This window comes from Chenopodium album, chromosome 7 (genome assembly GCF_948465745.1).
Source record: "Chenopodium album chromosome 7, dcCheAlbu1.1, whole genome shotgun sequence".
NCBI lineage: Eukaryota > Viridiplantae > Streptophyta > Magnoliopsida > Caryophyllales > Amaranthaceae > Chenopodium > Chenopodium album.
This window is the reverse complement of record NC_137840.1, coordinates 46,262,312-46,283,184: the sequence shown is the minus strand read 5'-3', so window position 1 is coordinate 46,283,184 and position 20,873 is coordinate 46,262,312. Positions and strand designations below refer to the sequence as shown.

The following is a 20,873-nucleotide window of genomic DNA, read 5'->3' as shown; positions in this document are numbered from 1 at the left end:
AATCGTTCATCAATGCATAAATTAATCAGATTATAAAGGGCTTTCGCTACGTATTATAATCACACAATTAATTTACCGGTATTAAATCTCATCTTTCGAATCTCGACCTAACCATTTATAAATAACATGCCTATTGAAACTAGACCTAAACATCAATTCTCATCTGTCGAATCTCGAATCAATATTGTCAAACTCATGCATAAAAGATCAGGCTTAATCTAGTCACAGAGCATTAAATCAATCAATAGGAAATTAATCTAGCATTGATAATCAACAACAATAAATTACCCCTTCTTATTATTTATGGATCCCCATAAACCCTAGAAAGAAAACTACTCACACATAATAGAAACTAAACTAATCAAAGCAATAAAGCAAGACATGATTAAAGGAATAAAATAAACAACTAAGATTAAGAGAAGAAAAATCGTTACCAAAATAAATCTGGAATTAAGAGTAGATTAGAAACAAAGGTTTAAGAGAAAGAAATCTAAGAAAACAATTAAGAGAGTAAAGAAAAAAAGAGATAGAAAAGAGAGAGAGAGAGAGAGAGAGAGAGAGAGAGAGAGAGAGAGATCCAAAAATCGTATTACGGGGGAGTATTTATACTCCGTATAAATCGTAAACAAAAACAAACTTAAACGACAAAATTAACTCCTAATATTTACACGCGCCCGATCGGGCGAGGCGCCGCCTGATCGGGCGCGCCTTTTTGCTCTTCAAAATGAATCTCGTGCCCGGTCGAGCGCGTCACCGGGCGCCGACCATAGCTTCTCCCACCCGGCCGGGCGTGCCTCCGGGCGCCAGCCTCTTTGGCCGGGCGGCTCTCTTGGGCCACTATTTGGACTACGATTGGGCTCCAATTCTTTGGGCCAATCTGGGTTTCCTCTTTCGGTCTTGAATACTCGGTCCAAATCCCCGGTATCACCTATACCGAGTCCTTAATCACCGGTTCAATGACTCTAACCGGCCCTGGGCTATAAAAATCTGGTCATGCTTCTCCAGTGCTCGTGATTGCTCCAAAATATCTCGGGAAAATACTCCAAAAGCGTTATTCCCTGCAAAAGTCAACCAAATCTACGAAAACACTAGAAAACACCAATTAGTAATAAAAGTGGCTCTAAAGAGCCAAAAACACTACTAATTATGACCAAGGGACGGGTGTAAAATACTATATAAAATAGACACATTAGAAGTCGAGTAAAAAAATAGTAAAAGGACGAGACGTGAAAATAATAATAAATCAACAATGACCAAAATACCCCTTGCATCGAAATGCCGAGTGCTAGGGGCGCGGCAAATGCTAGCAGTTCGCACCAAGTGTGGGGCTTGGCTAGCATACCGCAGCTAGTAGCCCACACTAATGTGTGTGGCTATGCTAGCATATGGCAGCTAGCAGCCCGCACCTTTGATGCGTGGCGTGCTGAGCCGAAGAACTAGCAGGCCACACTTTTGGTGTGTGGTGTACTGGGCTGAGGCACGCACAACAGCATCGTGGAAGCCCACAAGGGTGCCTTGGTGCCCAAGTGAGCTTCCACGTGGCGCAATTTAATTGGGGTAATGGGGCTGAGGTGGCAAGTTATGGGAGTGAGAGTGGGGAGCAAGTTTGGTCCCCCCCCCCCTCCTCCAAATGGTCCTCATCTACTCCCCCTTATGATCTTGCTACTTGTTAATTTATTACTACTTTGATTATTAATTTTATTTTAGCTTTAAAATAAAATGGGAAAATCAAATTCTCCCATATTGATGGTAGAGCTTTTCACACTCTTGCATTTCCTTACAAATACCCAACTTGAGGTATTGGGAAAAGCACTTGAGTAAGAGTTAAAAAAGGCATCACCATTGTGAAAACCTTTGAACTCATTACTTACTTGGGTGTAGGTCGAGCCTTGCTAACTCCAAGGCATTGGACCCTTGTCGGTGTTTGAGTTGTGGGTGGACTTCTGTTGCAGGACGTTGTACTTTTGAGACTTGCTTTCGAAGTAAGAGCCCCTTGAGGTTGGGCGAAGCACGCGTCAAAGGTATAATTAGTATCCTAATCTTGTCTTTAATTTAATTATGTTTTATGGTTTTATTTATTGCAAGTGCCGTCTTGTTTTTGGGTTTGTTTCAGCAGTGAGTCGGACTCACCAAACCCCAACAGAACGTTACACCCCTTTACGATCCATGAGATCGCTAACTCCATAGTGTTCCGGAACCATGACTGGATATTCGGGGATGAAGGTACAAATCTAACCTAAAAGAAATTAAACCTGCCTTAATAAAAGGCCTCTACTTTATTCTTCTCATATTCATGTGCGCTTTTCTGACTAACATACAATCAATAGGTTAACCCTAAACCTGTTTAATTTATGTTGGTTGAATATTAATGCACAAACAAATCTATTATTAACTATCACTTTGAATTATAATCAAATTAACCTAAACAAGATTATTAATTATCATATTAAGCATGATTACAAGTACAAATTAAATTCCTTTTAAACATGCATAAAAGGCGTGATCAAGCAACAACAATAATATATATCAAGCAACATAAAAACAACAACCATCATTATAATAATCTCAATATCATAATAATAGCAAGATCCTAGGTATGATACTAACAAGATTAATAACAAACCCTAGCATGTGACTAAGCAATAAAGATCAAATCTTTATCCCGAACATGATACTAACATGATAGAGTAAGGAATAGGAAGCAACCTAAACATGATAATAGAAATAATAACGACATCCTAACATGATACTAGGAATTAAAACAATGTAAACATGTTTTCTATATCAAAAGAACAATTAAAGTAATTACTTACTTGGATGCCTCGTATCTCTTTCTAATAACAAACACACGTTAGTAACTTCAATTAAAGTATAAAATCAAACGATTAAATTAAATAATCAAAATAGGGATTTGGGACCAAACCCTCATAAATTATCAACCTTTCACGTCCTGGGTTAAGGCAACTTCGAACTTGGCTAGGTGTGTCTAGAACTTGTGAATGAGGAATTTTGTATTTTGTAAACAGGTGTAGAAGGGCTTAGAAAGAGGAAAAAAGAATAAGCTTCTAGCTTAAAGAGATAAAAGAATAAAATTATATGGTTGTGAATAAAGAAAAACGGGGAAATACGACCCCTATTTATAAGAAAATAGTCCGGGATCGATATAATCAAATCATAATTTGAATCGGAATAAAACTGATCCCTGTCGCCAGCGATAGAGCCCAGCGTGAAACGACAAGGATAGCGCATGGCGACAGGCACTGTCGTTTGACGACAGGCTTGTCATATAGTGCTGGTTAAAAGATAAAACGCGCTTTTGTACGGAATCCTCTTCTTAATATAATTAAGCAATTAAAACTCCGTTTTGATTAATTTTAAATCAGATTTTATCAAAATAAAACACTTGTTTTATTTTAAACCAAATTCGTTTTTTTTTTCTAAAAGAATAATTATCAATCACAATGCTATTATAACTCAAAATAACCTTCTAGACTATTCTAGAAGACTATAATCAATCCTAATAATTTTAGGAATAATAATTAATGGGCCCTCCACTAGATCATTAGGCCATAAAACCATTTCATATCCAAATTAGTATTTAGACCATAACTTCCTCAATATTTATCCGAATTAGGCTTATAATATATAATTGGAAATCTATTTACGAGCCTGATCCAACTACACTATTAATTATCATTGACCAAGATGAATTGGACTAGCCATTTCCGTAAATAGAGGGAATTTTCAAAAACATAAAGAAATATTTTTATTAAAACTAACAAATCACAAGACTTTTCACACTTTCACCTCATTCGATAATCAAGTGACGTGAAAAGTATACATCACTGGGTTTGGTTTTTAGGGAGACACAATTGGGTGTCTACACATATGTTAAATATGGTACACATATATTTATGTTTTCACTAACATATATTTATGTTAAATAATTACTAGTGCCGAAATCTGCTCTGCTCGGCTCTATCCTGAAATCTGCTCTGCTGAAATCTAATCTGGTCTGCTCACCTCTGCTGACCCCTACTCAGCTCTGCCATAGAGGGACTGACTACAATGTTTAGGAAACGATTCTATCTTTTGTTGGAAACTACTTATTAATATACCACTTTTGGAAATAATTATCTATTATTGTTGATTGTTAATTGTAGATGTCAAATGACTTTAATTAATACTATATAGTGTCCAATAAGACTTATTTAAAAAGAAAAAAATAAAATTACCCTTTAAACCCAAAAATTTGGGTAGCACCTAATTTCTCCAAAAATGTCGTAGGAATGCCCCACTTTTTTATTTTCTGTCTAGTTCTTTACTTGTTCTTTGTAAGTCAAAACAAAATTTAATTAAAAGGACATTAAAATTTCATTGATTTAAGTAAAATTTCAACATCAAGTATATTATTATCATGGGAATTAATATTATATTAAGATTAAATTTTTCACCAAATACCACTGAGTTTTAACAAAATTCACCAAATACCACCGACTTTTTTCTAATTCACCAAATACCACTCAATTTAAACAAATTATCATAAAATGCCTAATTTCTTAACAGACATTAGCCTGCCGTTTTTGTTATTTTTCTAATTCGCCATATACCACTCTAATAAACTTTAATTCACCATATACCACTCCGATAAAATTTATTTCACCATATACACAAATATTATAACGGCTAATTTTATTTTATTTTTTGAAAAAAAACTAGTCGTTGTCATTGTAACGGCTAGTTGGTGTATAAAACCAGCACTAGTAGAAAAAGATAAATGTCCACCGGTTCAAAACCCCCTTATGCCACCTATTTTGAACCGCTAGGCATTTGGGGGTTGGCAATTATCGTCGAAAAAAGAACTGCCACTGGTTAACCGGTGGCAAAAACAAGAATTGTCGCCGGTTAACCGAAGGAAATTAAACCTTACCGTATTTTTCTTGGGTATTAAATCAAAATGCCACCAGTTACATGAATTATTTTTTTTTTCTTTTTGTTTGTTTTTTTCACTTAAAACATAATCGAATACCAATAAAACTCAAAATCAAAAATATATCATAATCAAATGAAATATAATATACTCAGAAATATGATTATCACTTAATTGTTATTGTATAATAACAAAAAAAAAAAAAAAAAAAAAAAAAAAAAAAAAAAAAAACTGCAACAAAAAAAAACCAAAAAGATTCACGAACCAAAAATTACAACATAAAAATTACACCAAAAAAAATTACAACGTAAAAACCAAAAAAAAAATTACAACATAAAAACCAAAAAAAGCCACGAACTGATATCTGGATTCAATTAAAACAAAAAAAAATTAATAGAGCTCACGAACTGAAATAAAAAATTAAAAAAAAAGCCAGAGAACTCAAAATAATAAAAAAAAATTAAAGAAAAACAGAAAACTTAAAATAAAATAAAAAATTAAAAAAAACAACAAAAACCGCATGCATAAACCCAGAAAAAACAAACTAAAATCCTAAAATGGATTAAATTCGATTAAATAAACCCAAAAACCGCATGCATAAACCAAGAAAAATCAAATTAATGTCCTAAAATGGATTAAATTCGATTAAATAAACCCAAAAACCGCATGCATAAACCAAGAAAAATCAAATTAATATCCTAAAATGGATTAAATTCGATTAAATAAACTCAAAACCGCATGCATAAACCCAGAAAAATCGAATTAAAATCCAAAAATCAATTAAATTTGATTAAATAAACCCAGATTAAAAACCCAAATCGATTAAATCGATTAAATTGATTAAATAAACCCAGAAAAATTGAATTAAAATTCTAAAATTGATTAAATAAACCCCAAAATAAATTCGAAAAAACTCCAAAATCAATTCAAAAAATCAATTCGAAAAAACCCCAAAATCAATTCTAAAAAACTCAAAATCGATTCGAAAAAACCATAAAATCAATTCTAAAAACCCCAAAATTAATTCGAAAATCAATTAACCCCAAAATCAATTCGAAAAATCCCAAAATCAATTCGAAAAAACTCAGAATAAATTAACCCATAATCAATTTGAAAAACCCCAAAATCAATTCGAAAAAACCCAAAAAAAATTCGAAAATCAATTAACCCAGAAACCCTAACCTCGAATAATTAAACCCAATAACATGCACTAACCTCGGACTTGGTGGCGGCGGTGGTTAGTGGCGGTGGACAGAAGACAGAAGAGAGAAGAGAGTTCGGAGAAGAGAGGGGAAAGAAGAAGAGAAGGGAAAGAAGAGGAGAGAGAGAGGGGAGCTATTCATGGTCGGAGATCCGTCGGAGAAAGAAAGAGGATAGAGAAGAGAGGAGAGAGAAGGAGGAGAGGAGGAGAGAGAAGAGAGAGGTGCATAAGAGAGGCGGAGGAAAGAAGCTTAGGGTTAGGGTATATAAAGGGGAGACAAAAGGACGAATTGAAGGCCGGTTTTTTTTTTCAACAAGGCCACCGGTTCAAAACCTGTGGGTTTAATGTTTTTCCCACCAGTTCCATTTTAACCGGTGGCAATACTCTTCCCTCTAAATCCCGCCCGTTTTCCCCTTTTTTTCCCCATCGGTTCTTAAGGACCAGTGGCCTTAATGCGGTGCCAATTTTGTTTTTTCACCTAGTGCAGCTTCCTATAGGGGTGTAAAGCACAACCACACCTTAGTTAGTTTGCAAAGATGTCCACACACTCTAATTTGTCCTCCTCTTGTTATGAATCTTCATATGTGAGAGTGCCAAACAAAGAGTGCTCATGTTGAAGGAAATTTGCAATTAGGAGCTAAGAATCGGCAAAAAATCCTCAAAGATTGAATTATAAGTGTGAGGTTTGTGATAAATTTAGATGGTGCAAGGGTATTGAGCAAAATGTTGGTTCGAATTATGAATGTCAAAGTCGGCAATGCGTTGATGTACAATTTCATGGAGATGAGACTACGTTGAATCAAGAGTTAAAGCAAGTGAATAGAGGACTAGTACAACAGCGAAAACTAGTACATGGAGCAATAAAAGTAGGAGTAATTATGTTTTTAATCATTGTATTTGTAGCATATAAATAAGTTTTTCTTGAAACAAAAAATTAGTGCTACATACACCATCAATTGCAGTCAATTGTGCTTACATTTAAGTTTGTTGCGCAAAAACAAATTTAGGCCTAACAACTAAGGAATGTTTAACATAATTAGTTGTCCAAAAAAACTTTTTAGGCAAACAAAGATCAAATGCATCAGCAGTGAACTTCAAGGAGCTTTTGTGTTAGCCTTTCTCATCCTCTCCATTGTGTTAGGTTTCTGAGATTTGTTGTCAGCTTGTTGTTTCTTTTTTTTTCAGCTTCTTTCCTTGCGTTGCAAATTAATGCATTGTGTCCCAATTCCTTGCATAAGCTGCACTTGTTGTTCTTATGCCTTTTTTCCTTCTTAGCTTCATTAGGGCCCCTCCTTCTCTGCTTTGCTGGTCTCCCTAAACTTCTTCTGATTGTAGTAGGAGAAATTTCTAGGACATCAAACCTTGGCCAGTGAGAAGGATCTGCCATGGGATGGATATGGTCTCCAAAAGTCTTTTTATATGCAGCCCCCCTGAAATATGCAGACACAATCACTTGGTTGAAGTCTCTGGTTGTAAATCACCCTCTGACCATGTTTGCAAGGTATCCCTGAAACTTGCCATTTTCCACACCCACATGTCATGGTCTCAAGTGTGACAGGGAACTTCACATGCCCATCTCTGACTTCAAACTCTCCACCCCCACAAGCTGTTACATGACAGAACCTAGAGTCTTCACTCCTTGTCTCCAAAATACCTTTTGCATATTTTGTCAGTTCAGTAGGCTCTATGTCAATAGCTTTGTCAAATCTAGCTCTAATCCTCTTCATACACCGGTTTATCACAGCTGGTTTACACCAAACAACAACACAACATCCAAACAACACAATTAAAAACAAGCTATGGCATGCTTAGTTGAGAAATAAAAGGAGAAGAGAGGAATTTTACCTTCCAATAATGTGAAAACAGGCATGTCTCTGTGTGGCTGTGTGCATGAATGGAATGATTCCACAAAGTTAGTTGTGTTATGATCACAACAAACCCTTCTGTTAAATGTATGGACTGACCATTTCTCCTCAATAGCTCTAAGGTACTACTCTGTTGTTGCAATATAGTACTTTATTTTGGACATTGCCTTTTCAAATACATACTCATTATAAGCATTAGCAGCAACCCAAAATAGTTTGTGAAAGGCAGTCCCACTCCATCCTTTGTTCTTGCAGTTTGGGTAAAGATGCTAGCAGCAAATTCTCCTTGTTGCTCTTGGAAAAACCTCAAACGCAACTGAGTCAACACCCTTAAAAAGGAACACATAAATTATTATGTATAGGTTTGCAACATCTACATAAAAAATAGAACTAAGTATTGTGTAATTGTTTACCTTCATTCTGTCACTAATGAATATCCACTCATCATTTTCACATCCATATTGCTGAAACAAAATTTTGAGGTTCCAGAAGAAATAGGTCTAACTATCTATGCTTTCTGTATCAACCATACCATATGCAATGACAAATATCTCATTATTGCCATCAATTGCTATTGCAGTCAACATTATGCCTTTATAGTAGCCACTAAAATGTGTACCATCAATGCCTATTATGGGTCTACAACCACCCAAAAAACCCTTCACCTGAGCTGCAAATGAAATAAAACATGCCCTGTATTTTGATCCTTCATTACCATTGTCAGTCCAAGTAATCAATGCATAGGATCCAGGATTAGTTACTTTAATCATCTTAGCATACCTGGGTAAAAGTGCATATGAATCAGCAAAACCCCCATGAATTTGCACCCTAGCTAAGGCCTTGACTTTGTAGATTAACCTGAGCTTAACATTAATCATGTATCTTTCCATGCACACTCTTTGCAAAGAATCCACTAGGATGTTAGGATTTGCCTCCAAGTCCTGCAACAAGTATCTACACATCCATGCTGATGACACCATGAGATTTTCTTCAAGCCTTCCACAAGTTCTATGATCCCCTTCTAGCTTCTTGATAGCCCAACTAACTTGATCAGTCAGAACTGTGGAATGAATCCTCTAGTTACAAGTATTAATCAGACAACTTGTTGTGCATCTTTGACTGTCAGCATAGTCAACTAAGACAGCAAAGCCCTCTTGTATGCAATAGTCCCTAAATACCTCAAGGGACTCTGTTTTGCTCTCAAAAATCAACCATGGCTCAAGGTATTTAGACCCAAATCGTAAATGAGACCATATTTTCCATTATTGTACATTTTATCTGACACATGGCTGCCATCAAGATATCCTCAAATGTTTTGACAGGAATATCATTACCAAGGTCTTCCTCTTCCACTATAAAATCATCCTCACTATTCAATTGCATATCTAGTTCATCTTATATGTCTGATTCAACATAATCCTCATCTTCCCTATCTTTTAAACCCATACCATCAGAAGATTCATCACTCTCACAAATAGTCACTGGTTTCTTCTTCCTAGTATTAACCTGACTCCCTAATCCAGCACTACTCCCCCCTTTCTTCTTCCCTGCAAATGTACCATACTTCATGGTTGTACTCCTAGGCACCCTCCACTCCCTTGATTTAAATCTTGTATGGCCTTTGCTTGACCCACCCCTATCATTCCTGGGTGGCTGTGAAGGATGATGAGATGGGGTAGGTTCCCTGGGTGGATGTGAAGGTTGATGAGATGGGGTAGGTACCCTGGTTGGAGAAGGTATTGGTGGTGTAGTATGTCTAAATAGAGTGTTTGGAGAGTAAATAGGGGTTGGTGTTGGTGGTTGATATTGTGCCTGGGTAGGATTTGTTGGTGGTGGTGTAGAATCCCTAGTTGGAGAAGGTTGTTTTGTTTGTTGGGTTGGCTAATTCTTTTTCTGTCTAGGTGTAACTTTCTTTCTCCAAGGACTTTTTTTTGGTGGAGGTGGAGTATGTTCTTTAGTTGATTCAGCTGGTGGAGGTGTAGGATGTATATGTGGGGGTGATTCTTTTTGTGATGGCTCGAGTTGTGATGACTCAGGTTATGATGCTCCAGGAAAGATCTCCTCAGAAGCTGGACTATTAAAGATTTTAACATAATTAACCCCACTGTCCTCTGCATTCAACACAGGAACTTCTACAACTACAGTGAATTGCTGATGTTCTCTGAGTTGTCTCTCAGCTTCTTCTTTCTCTGCCTCTCTCCAAAACTTATCAGCATTTTCTTTTAACCTTTTTGCCAAAGTAGCTTCAACAGACTTAAAAACATGAGATGGTTCATTTGTTTCCTCAATAAAAACCTCAATTTCTTCTTTCCCTATATTCCATTCCAACATTTTCAACATAGCCCCATCATCCACTAACTCCACCCTACGGTTAGTTCTAGGTTTAGCAACAAACATGGTGAATGATTTAGGAAGGTAAACATTCTGCTTAACTGAGTCCTCTAACATGTACTCAAATAACTCCATCAAATTAGTCTTATCAGTGTCATCCACCCTTACATCAAAAGCATCACTCCTATAACGAGCTAAAAGCCACAATGCACTCATCCTACGAAACAAAATCAACACATATAACAATTCGCATTAAATGACAGCAAAGCAAAACTAACACTATAGCAATTTCGCAAAATATACCCACAATCACATGCAAATACACACTTTCTGATTAAACCCTAACCCTAACTCAATTTCGCAAAAAAAAACCACATAATCACTACTCGAAATAAAGATCGATTAACAACAATTTACCTTGTATAAGCTCCGAATACCCTGCTTCCTATGTTGGTTGGAATTTCAGTCACAATCAACAAAAACCTCGAGCCACCAACGCGATCTTGCGATTCTGGTTTAATCTAAAGCGCCAAAGTAACTTTCTCCACCAACTATGCCTAAAATCTTCAAAAGATTGAAGCTTTTTGATCGATTTTAAGGGTTTAAGTGTGCTGAATAACAAAGAGTGCGATGATGGAGAAGATGAAGCCAAGGGTCAAGTTTTTCGAAGTGTACTGTGCTTTTTTGGGAGAGTTAATGGTTTAAATGGCGCTATTAAAGAAGTAAGGGCAATTTAGTAAAATAACACAAACGGCAGGCTAACGTCTATTAAGAAATTAGGCAATTTGTGATAATTTGTATAAACTGATTGGTATTTGGTGAATTAGAAAAAAGATGGTGGTATAAATCAGTGATATTTGGTGAAAAATCCGTATTAAGATTATATAGTCTATTTCAAATTTCATTAATTTAAGTAAAATTTAACTAAAAGAACATATGAAGGGAATGATGTAAGTGCATCATTTTTCTAGATACATAAATGTCATTAGGTGCATTGTGCACCTGAGCGTTTTAACAAAAATTTCAAGACAGAGATTAGTAAAGAATACCCTCAAAATGTGATAATGAAGACTAAATTTCCAATAGATCAAGAAAAACCAAAATCCATGTTTGTTTTATGATTTCCTTCCATTTTTGTCTCCCTGGATACTTTCAAAGAAGATCTAGCCACTAGATAATATAGTTTTTTATTACAACATATGCCAAATAATATCATGTATGAGCATGTCTATGGCCTTTAAAAACTGGACTGATCGACAACTAACCACACCTGCAGGTTTGGGTGTTTGATGCTAAAAATTAAATCCCATCCCCACAAGGGCCACAACCTTGGTGCCTAATTGAGCCATGTTCATGGCTTGGTAAAGCTACAGTTCTCAACTTTAAGAGCAACTTCCTTCAACCATGCTACAAGTCAGCACCACTATCATTGGGGCTACAATGCCATGGTCGACAAGTTTGTTGCTGGCCTTGATTTTTGCTTTCTTCCCATAATTGAAATTCAAGCGAAAGTTACTTTCTATTTACAGAAGTATGTACATAGATCTTTCACAAATCACAATCTAGGTGTCCATATAAATGACTTCTGCCTGTACAGAAGCTCGCTTATACCGCACCAGCTCTTTAAGCAATTCCAGTCCTCCATCAGCATTATTCGGTTTAACAGTCAACTTCTCAAGCACAGGAGAATTTGCAAGCAGAAACTTCACAAAATCTAGCTCTGGTTTAGTCGCACAAATATCGATAATTCTAACTACTCGAAGCTGGTGAAACACGCATTCGGCCTGAAGTTTTTCCTCCCAAAAGGTTGTTCCTGTGTTTGCAATAGATTCCTCCTCATACCTAGCCTACAAATAGTCAAAACATACCATGTTTCAATCTCGAACAAAATCCTGATCACAAAAAGGCACATTACATAAAAGTAGCTCTGAAGACACAAGTCTTAAGCATATTTAATACCCTAAAAACAGTGTAATTTAATTGATTTGCTACTTGTGCATGATACATAAATGTTCCTCCACATTTCTTTCTTTTGGGAGAAGGGGTGTGTTTAGAATCAAAGTCAGGCACTTACCAGCATCTCAAGTTCGGACAAATTTGGAGAGCTTTTAAACAGACAAAAAGCTGTCTTATTTTCCTTGATATCATAGTAGTTGATACGGATGGAGAGATAGTACAGATCAAGACATGGAACTGGTAGTCTACTTGGCACATTGCCATGAGCTAAATACTGTAAAATCTCAAAGACACAGAACAATTAAATTTCTGCAACAGGTAGTTACAAATAGAAACAGTAAGATTCAAAAGATTAAGTTAAAAACTGAGAGGTGTTGTAAGCTTGTAATAGAAAATAAGATTCCATGTCAAAAACTTTCATGCATCTATCCAAACGTGATTCATTTTTTATTTTATTATTATTTATTTATTTTTTTTTTTTTTTGTAAAGAGGGGGGGGGGGGGGGGGGGGGAGTTGCGGTAATGAGACTAACATACCTTTAAGAAGTAACTTTGGACCTCAAGCCTCTGTATATGAGGAAGGCAGGCGAAAAAATTCAACATGTTGCTTGGATAGTTTTGTCTTCCATTAAATTCAGTTTCAACATTGATATATAAACCAATTGAAATTATAGACAACATGTTGGTATTCTCAAAAGTAACATCTTCAAAATCACCTCCAATGTCAAAGAACTGAAGATTAGGAGCATTAATCTTGAGATTGAAGAAACCTTCAAAGTTCATCAATGTCAACCTCTCTAGTGAGGGACACCATGCAATCAGATTCTTGAATGCGTCTTCTGTCATGGTAATATGCTGAAGATCAAGGCTCCTCAAGTTTGGAAAACCTTTGAAAACTGGTGGTGGGTTTAACAGGCAGTTGAACAGCTCCAGATGAAGCAATTGCTTACAAGAATACAAAGAAGAAGGCATTTTGTACCTCTGACCCTTCCAAATTTCAAGTACAAAATCTTCAACAGGGCTTCTAGATACATATAGAATCCATCGGTCAATATCAGCGACAGCTTGAAGATCTTTGTGGGATAGCTTGAACTTCTGTATTATGCCAGTGTGAAGTACCAAAACTTGATCAATGATATTGATAAGTTTGCTCTTGGCTATAGCTTGATCATTAAATGGGCAGCAGTCCTTGTCAAATATGAGATTTGGTAGACTAGCCCATTTATACCTCCAATTGCTCGATAAAATACTAGTCCTAACTGCATCTCTAATGGACAACCAAGACAGAATCCCATCAACAATATGGCTTGGTAAGTTGCTTAGTCTATCTGATTGATTCTGCATGTTGCACAGCGCCTTGGGCGGTTGTCTTCTTCTCTGATATAGTTGAAGCAATACTCATGAAAACGCCCAATAAATACACAATCAAGCAGATACACTGTTGTAGCAGTATACAGTCATACATACACTAGAGATATGATCCATTCTTTAGCACAAACATAGAATCTTAAATTAAAAAGCACAACCTGACAACTGAGATACCAAATGTTTAATCTATTCATTTGCAAGTGTAGTTCCCCTCAGGCATTAAATGCTGTGTGATCAAATGCATGTAAACCAAAATCTGTTGTACTAGGTAGAATGACTGGCTCTAGTGTGTTAAAGCAACGTCACAAGGATATCCGTATCAGGGGTTATCATGAACTCATGATCTTATTCACGACAATGGTAGATTCTTTGGTGAAATTTTCATATCATGATCTTACATAATTGTTTAATTTCAAAACAAGTATAGATACTGTTCTATAAGATACAACCAACATACTAATGATCCTATACAAGAACTAGCCTTAGATGTTTGCATTTGAAAACCGGGGTCAACTCGTCTAAAATCAAGCCAGCTTATACATTCAAGCCAGGTCAAATTTAAATCAGCTTCTAGGTAAAATCTATTAATTACTAGTTGCCAGAAATAATTTTGTGTTTCATGTAAAAAGAAAAAAAGAAAAAAAAAAGGTTAAAGCCCAAATTTTTATGGGAAATCAGTGATTTCTCTGGTATAGTAACTTTTTGTAAGTCTATTTCTGTTGCTTCATGCGTCCCGTGAAACTTTTAAACTGATGATAGTCTAATAAAGAAGGGTCCCTGACTCCCTGCACGGCTGCACGTGTGAGGAGGAGGTTACTTGGAGGACTGTATTGTATGATACTAGAAGAAAGCTAATGATGATCAAAGGTAGGATAACAAGATGGCACTACAAGTAAACACCGTTGTGCACTTTCCATTTGTATAGGCACGACAAATTGGTATGTTTGGTGGTTAAAAATAAAACCGATGCATGCACAGTATATAAAGTTAGTACTTGACAAGGATCGGATGTAGGTCTCCCTCCCCCAACTCACAATAGTACTTATACATGAAGGACGATGATTGCTCCTATAATTGATATATACTCAAAGGATTTTTACAGAAATCAATGGCAAGGAAACTACAGGAATGTAACTTAGAAGGTAAAGATTCGGTTAAAAAAAAGTTCAAGAAACAAGCATTCAAAGAACATTTATTAGTAAATTATTTTGTAATTTAATCCAGTTTGCATTTTAAATTTTAATCTCGCTTTATATTAAGTTGAACATTGGCATTTTTGTAAGCAAATTTAGGGTTTAATGGTAGGGGTTCTGCAGGAGGTTGGGTTGGATACACATATATGCAAATAAACTAAACACATGGATTACAAGTCCCCATTATTTTGGTATAACTGCAACAGGTTCTCCTAATTAAGCATAACTCAGTTAGAATTAATGTAAGCTCCAAGGATTGAACAAGGACACAGATGAAGAGATTTACTTTGCTTTAAATTATAGATTCACACACATGAAATTGTTGGTTATTTGCATTAAGAGCAACTTTCCAGCTAATTTGTCCCTCCTAATCAGCATAGGAAAGGTATAGTCAATTGGATAAGCCTGGGACGTCTTACAGACCAAAAGACTGCATGCTTATTATTTAAAGCTTACAGATTTGTAAATTGACCATACCCATTTCCGTTTCTTAGTTGACAAAAAGACTTCAAGGACATGATGTGATAAGCAGTGACTAGAAACCTTAAACAAAGATAATTTGTCCATCAGAGATGCACATGATACCAAAGGAAGAGATAGGTCCTTAGCAGTTAACAAAAGGGTAGTCCTAGGAATCAAACTCAGCACTAAACAAAATTAGAAGATTAAGCATCCACTTGGCAGCAAATACGTATATGTAACCCCAACAATATAAGCATGATCATCTCAAATTAAAAATCTTACATCTTTGTTATCTTCACCTCATTTTATTGATTTAAATTATTTCACTAAACAAAAAGTTATTTTTACTAAATAAATCTTGTTTTTACTTGTTGAAACTGATTTTTATTGATTAGAACTTGTTTTTACTGATTAACAGTTATACTTGTTCTTTAAATTTACTAAATTTAAATAATTAAAACAAATATTTACTTTATTAAACAGAGTATTGTTACTTGTTGAAACACATTTTTAACAATTTGAACAAAGTTTTGCTGAATATTACTTTTAAGGCAAAGATAATAGGGCTCTTAGTAATAAAATAGGAGACTCAAAATTATTACATTAGTTATTCTACTATAACAATTAATTTATGTTATAGTAATGAACAGACCTATGGGGAAGGGCATAATAAGTTTGTTAGGGTTAGCTTGGAAAGAAAGAAAGCTGTGAGTTTTGCTCTATAAAATAAAGGTTTAGGACGAGATCATTATGATGAATGTTGACTGGAGTTATCATTTACTTTTATTTTAAATTTTGGGAGGGTACAGCCTCTTGAATGCTTGTGTTTATTGGTTACATGTTCATATTTCCAGTTTATCAATCATAATCATCTTCATTTCCCATTAAATCAATACCATTAAATCTGTCAAAGCTATGTCAGTTCACAACAGGTAGTTTACATTGATGCTAGCAATTACCATAGTAGACTGGTTTTATTTTATATAAAGATTTCAATGCTACAGTAGCAACATGTTTTTTATTTTAATTTTTGACATCCATATAAGGATTTCAATGCTACTCCCTCTGGTTTTTTTTTATTTGCATTAGTTTGACCGGCACATTTGCCGAAATGCAAATTTGACCATTAATACTTTTAATTGTTAATTAGTAAAAATTATATTATGAAACTAGACATTATGACGAATCTAATGATATATCATATAATAACATTTATTTATTTTATAGAGGTGAAAAAATCAAGTCAAAGATATGTGAACAGTGCAAAAATCAAAGTGATGCATAAAAAAAAAACAAAGGGAGTACTTCATTTTATAAAGCAACACGCTATAACACTAATTATGAAGCTACAACATTTCTTATGATTGATGATGATGTCATATTCCATTTGGGATTAAGGCTTTCATGCTGCTGTTGTTGTTGATTATCTAAGATGGAATCTTGTCGAGGCTTTGAAAACATAGTGAATTAGTGATGTATTCATATTAAATAAATGATCAGTTTGTTCCTGTGGGAGATCATGTCCAGCATGTTTTTCACATCAGAGATTGAATTTAATCAAGAAATCATGATCATGCCAGTCACAATCTGGACCACATGATTCGATGTATGACATTTAATGAAGCTAATTTGATTTTGCTTTGTAAAAAAACTCATATACAACAAGTCAACTTATCAGTTTGGTGAGAAAAGAAGAGCATTTGATAACACAAAGTGGGCTTGAAAGCAAAGCATTATTTAGTGCATTGTTTTAATGAGATAACCAAGCTTCTTGTTTTTTTTAAATAATGAAATACGCCTGATTTGTTCCACAAGTTAATAAGGTAGTATGTTAGTCAAATAACCCTTCAAGGGAGTCGCTGAATAATATCCAAGAGATGAGTTCATAAAGAATATGGTTGAATGTTTTGCTATCTTTCAGTTTAGTATTAAACCAAACAGATAAACAAGAGTTGAGTATCTTGACCGGCAACTACAAGACCCCTCAAACCCGACTTTTTAAGATATGAATTTGTTCTTTTCTTTTAGCATACTCATCTTTAATACCAAATGATGTGGGTACAATGGACTTATCCTTATTATTTTTGATTTGAGCTCCATGTTCATATGATTGCTAAAAAGTAGATCACTTAAAATGGCAATGAAAAATCTGTTTAAGAACACTGTTCTGACACAATTTGGCATCAACAAAGTGGTAAAACATCCAAAAATATGTCTCTCACTAATTTAGAATTATCATAAAAATAATATTTCCTGCATTCTACTAATATTGCAACAAGGGAAAGACACGGAATTTAAGATGAGGAGAGAGATAGAGAGAAACATGTGAAAATATGACAATGTTGCAATATTTGTTAGATTGCCTAAATATTAGGGGAATGGATGAAATAATAATACTAATAATAATAATAATATTTAAAATAAAATAAAATAAATAAATAAATAAGGCAAATGTCATAGAGCATTGTTTCAATGCGAGTAATTAACCATTGTTCCTAACCTAGCACATATTATATTTTGTTGTTCTCTAATAAACCGATATTGCCAAAAATGGAGAGCAACACATCCGTTATCTGACTAAAGGACCGAAGGAGTACTCAATAGCTTCATTTTCATGTTTATTTGTAAGTGATGCAAATTGTTTAATGGTGGCCCCTTAAAGCAACCCATAATGACTCACTAATGCATGATTTCCACAAATTTCATTACAAAATTGCACGTTTTACAGTGGCTCTTAGTAGCTAGGCAAGGAACTAATCGGTTCCCACGAGTCCCATCATATATCATAACAAATTAAGATCCCTAGTCTTCAATTTGCTATCATGTAACCATCAGCTTTATTAGAATTTAAATTATATACAAATGATCACTGATTAATTAACATTAAGACCTTGTTCTCTTCGCCTTATATCCTAAACTGAAATTTTTTTGTTGAAGTGGATGTTGATAGTAAGTTGTTTTTACTAAACTTGAATTGTTTTTACTAATGAATCTTTACTGATTTTCTAATATACTACCTCCGGTCCACTTTAGTTGCAACTTTGGGGGGGTTTGCTGAGGCCGAGGCAAAAGATCATAAGCATGATTAATGAAAGATAAGGGTATATGCTTAAGTTTTAATCCAACCTATAAAAAAAAAAAAAAAAACAAATTCAACTAAATTTATATTAATTTACCCACCACCACCGGCACCACCTAGTTGTACAAAAACCACCCACCGGCCACCACCACCACCTACCACCAAACCCAGCAATCCCAGCACCAACGACCCCCGAACCTACCAACCACCAAACCCGACGAGCCTAGAAACCACCGAACCCATCAACCACCAAACCCAGCACCGACGAACCACACCAAACCCACCAACGATCTGGAACCACACCAAACCCACCGACGAGGCGCAGTAACCTCCAACCTACCACCAAACCCACGAACCCACAAACCCACGAACCAAAAGATCCACAAACCCAACAGTCAATTTCCTAGCATCGCCACCAGAAGAAAGTCGCCACCAGAAGGAACTCAAATCTGATGAAACTCGTCGGAAATCGCCGCTGAAATCAAGCGACAGGTTGAAGGAGGAGAGAGGAAAAAAAAATGGGTATGAGGAAGAAGATGTAGAAATTTGATGAATAATGGTGATGAGGAGGAAGATGAAGGAGGATGAAGGTGGCTAAAATTTCCCTAAAGGTGGCTGATTAGATGGAAAGGGGTTGATTTTGGTGAAAACAGTTAACTTAATTAATGTAGGGTTTAAGCTAATTAGATAAAATCAGTTTTTAATAGGGTGTTTTAAAATAAAAGGGTAAAATGGTAATTTTACCACTAAAAAGTTACTAAAAAAGGAAAGAAATGGGAAAGTTGCAAGTAATGTGGACCGGCCCAAAAAGGAAATAGTTGCAAGTAATATAGACCGGAGGTAGTATATATGTTTATTAAGATACTGATTGATATTTTATATCAATAAAGTGAAGAGAACAAACCTAACAATGATCACTAGCTCACAACTACAGTACTCAAATATGACATTGCGTAAATAGATTTACCCTTTAAATATTTGAGAACCCTAATATTGAACTAAAAGGATTCCTAAAGGGCTCCAGTAACAAATATACAAAATAATTTTATGATACTTAAAAGATAATATGCTTAAGTGCCAAAGAACCCCAATTAGTCAAATCAGCTTCTACACTTCATTTAATGGCAATTCTTTGGTATATAATCCATAATTTTTTTTTAATTGCACATATATAATCAAAGACATAAATCTTCATTTAAGGGAAACAATTCATAAAAACAACATAATTAAAATATGCATGCTGACATTAATTAGGAAAAAAGCTCAAATTTACCATAGTGTTGCAATAAGCAATCGCCTAATGAAATATTCTAAGCAAGCTTGGTGATCCCTTTTCCATTTCAATGCTTATCAATTCCAAATTCTACTGCAACATGGACATAAAGTGAAGTAAATACAGCAGTTCTATTATGACAGAAAAAAGAGGCACGGAAAGCAGAGAATAACTGCTAAAATAACATAAATTGAACTTTGAGATGAAACCAATAGAGCTCAAACAAAATTCAAAGGTATTATTCAAATTTAAAACAACACTAATGCATTCATTACAATACTATTGGACAAGTAAAGCATCGAAAATCCGTAATGACCCTAATGAGGGATTCTCCAGCTAACACAATGCTCAGGCTGAAATAGACTAAAAAAATTTCAGCTTGGTTAATGGGTTCAATTAGGCTCGAAAAAATGCAACGCAATAGCAATAAGATTCTCGTTCACGAAAATCAATGTACATTTGCACGTAGCAAAACTTCAAGCAACAAAATCACTCATTATAAGATATCATAACTTCAATTAACATAGCCAATCAATAATCCGCCTTAGAAAATTCCTAAATTGATTACACTGACAATTAAATTAACGATAGCTGTGAAATTAAACCCTAGATTCAAGCCAAAGCTATTTCAAATTGAAGAAAGAACTAAGAACAACCAGAACCATCCCTGAGCCAGGGCGGCGGGGCGGCTACCCCGGAACCAGGGAGAAGGAAAAAAAAAAGGTACATTTTCAAATTTCGTCATCAGATTACGTTAAAGGGTTGCATAAACAAAAGCTTGTAAGCATCGAAACCAAATTTGACTCCAAAATCATAACCATTATCAATGCTGGCTCGAAAAATCACATAATGAATAGCAAAATTCTAGCAACGAAATTGCTCATTAAAATCTAATATGATTTCAGTAATTTTACCCAAAAATGTGTAATATTTCATCTTTGAAGAACCCTAAAAGCCTAAATTGATTATAGTGATGATTAAATCAAAGATTAACACTATATTGAGAAATTGATATTCAATTGTTAAACAAAAAAAGGAATTGAAAAAGAGAAAAGACAAAAATATCTTACTCAAAATTACTTCATGAGATAAAAATCATTAGCTATTTCAATGGAGATTTCAGAGTAGCTTCAATGGAGGAGAGAGATAAAGAGGTAGGGGGGTGCAGCGTAAACGTGAAAGGTTCTAAAGCAAAAATGAATACTTGTAAATAAT

General features: G+C 35.0%; 1 protein-coding gene across 2 annotated transcripts; it reads right to left on the bottom strand.

Annotated features, from left to right (window-relative positions):
* Positions 1-11,384: 11,384 nt before the first annotated feature.
* LOC145637846 (F-box/FBD/LRR-repeat protein At1g13570-like) lies at positions 11,385-20,873 on the bottom strand. Of its 2 annotated transcripts, none has more exons than XM_081688865.1 (5): positions 20,729-20,873; positions 19,659-19,751; positions 12,821-13,660; positions 12,402-12,557; positions 11,385-12,174 (listed from the first exon to the last, which is right to left on the bottom strand). In XM_081688865.1, exons 2-5 carry the CDS (start codon positions 19,659-19,661, stop codon positions 11,890-11,892), a joined length of 1,284 nt encoding a protein of 427 aa, XP_081544991.1. In that variant the 5' UTR covers positions 19,662-19,751; positions 20,729-20,873; the 3' UTR covers positions 11,385-11,889. The 2 variants fall into 2 exon arrangements, with proteins under 2 accessions (XP_081544991.1, XP_081544992.1); XM_081688866.1 differs by having other exon boundaries at positions 19,659-19,748; positions 20,729-20,867.

Excerpts from the sequence above, each read along its gene's own strand:
- LOC145637846 (XM_081688865.1), bottom strand. Across the intron at positions 12,558-12,820 it reads TCCAAAGTTACTTCTTAAAG|TATTTAGCTCATGGCAATGT; the intron begins GTATGTTAGTCT and ends GAGATTTTACAG. Across the intron at positions 12,175-12,401 it reads TGTCCGAACTTGAGATGCTG|GCTAGGTATGAGGAGGAATC; the intron begins GTAAGTGCCTGA and ends GACTATTTGTAG.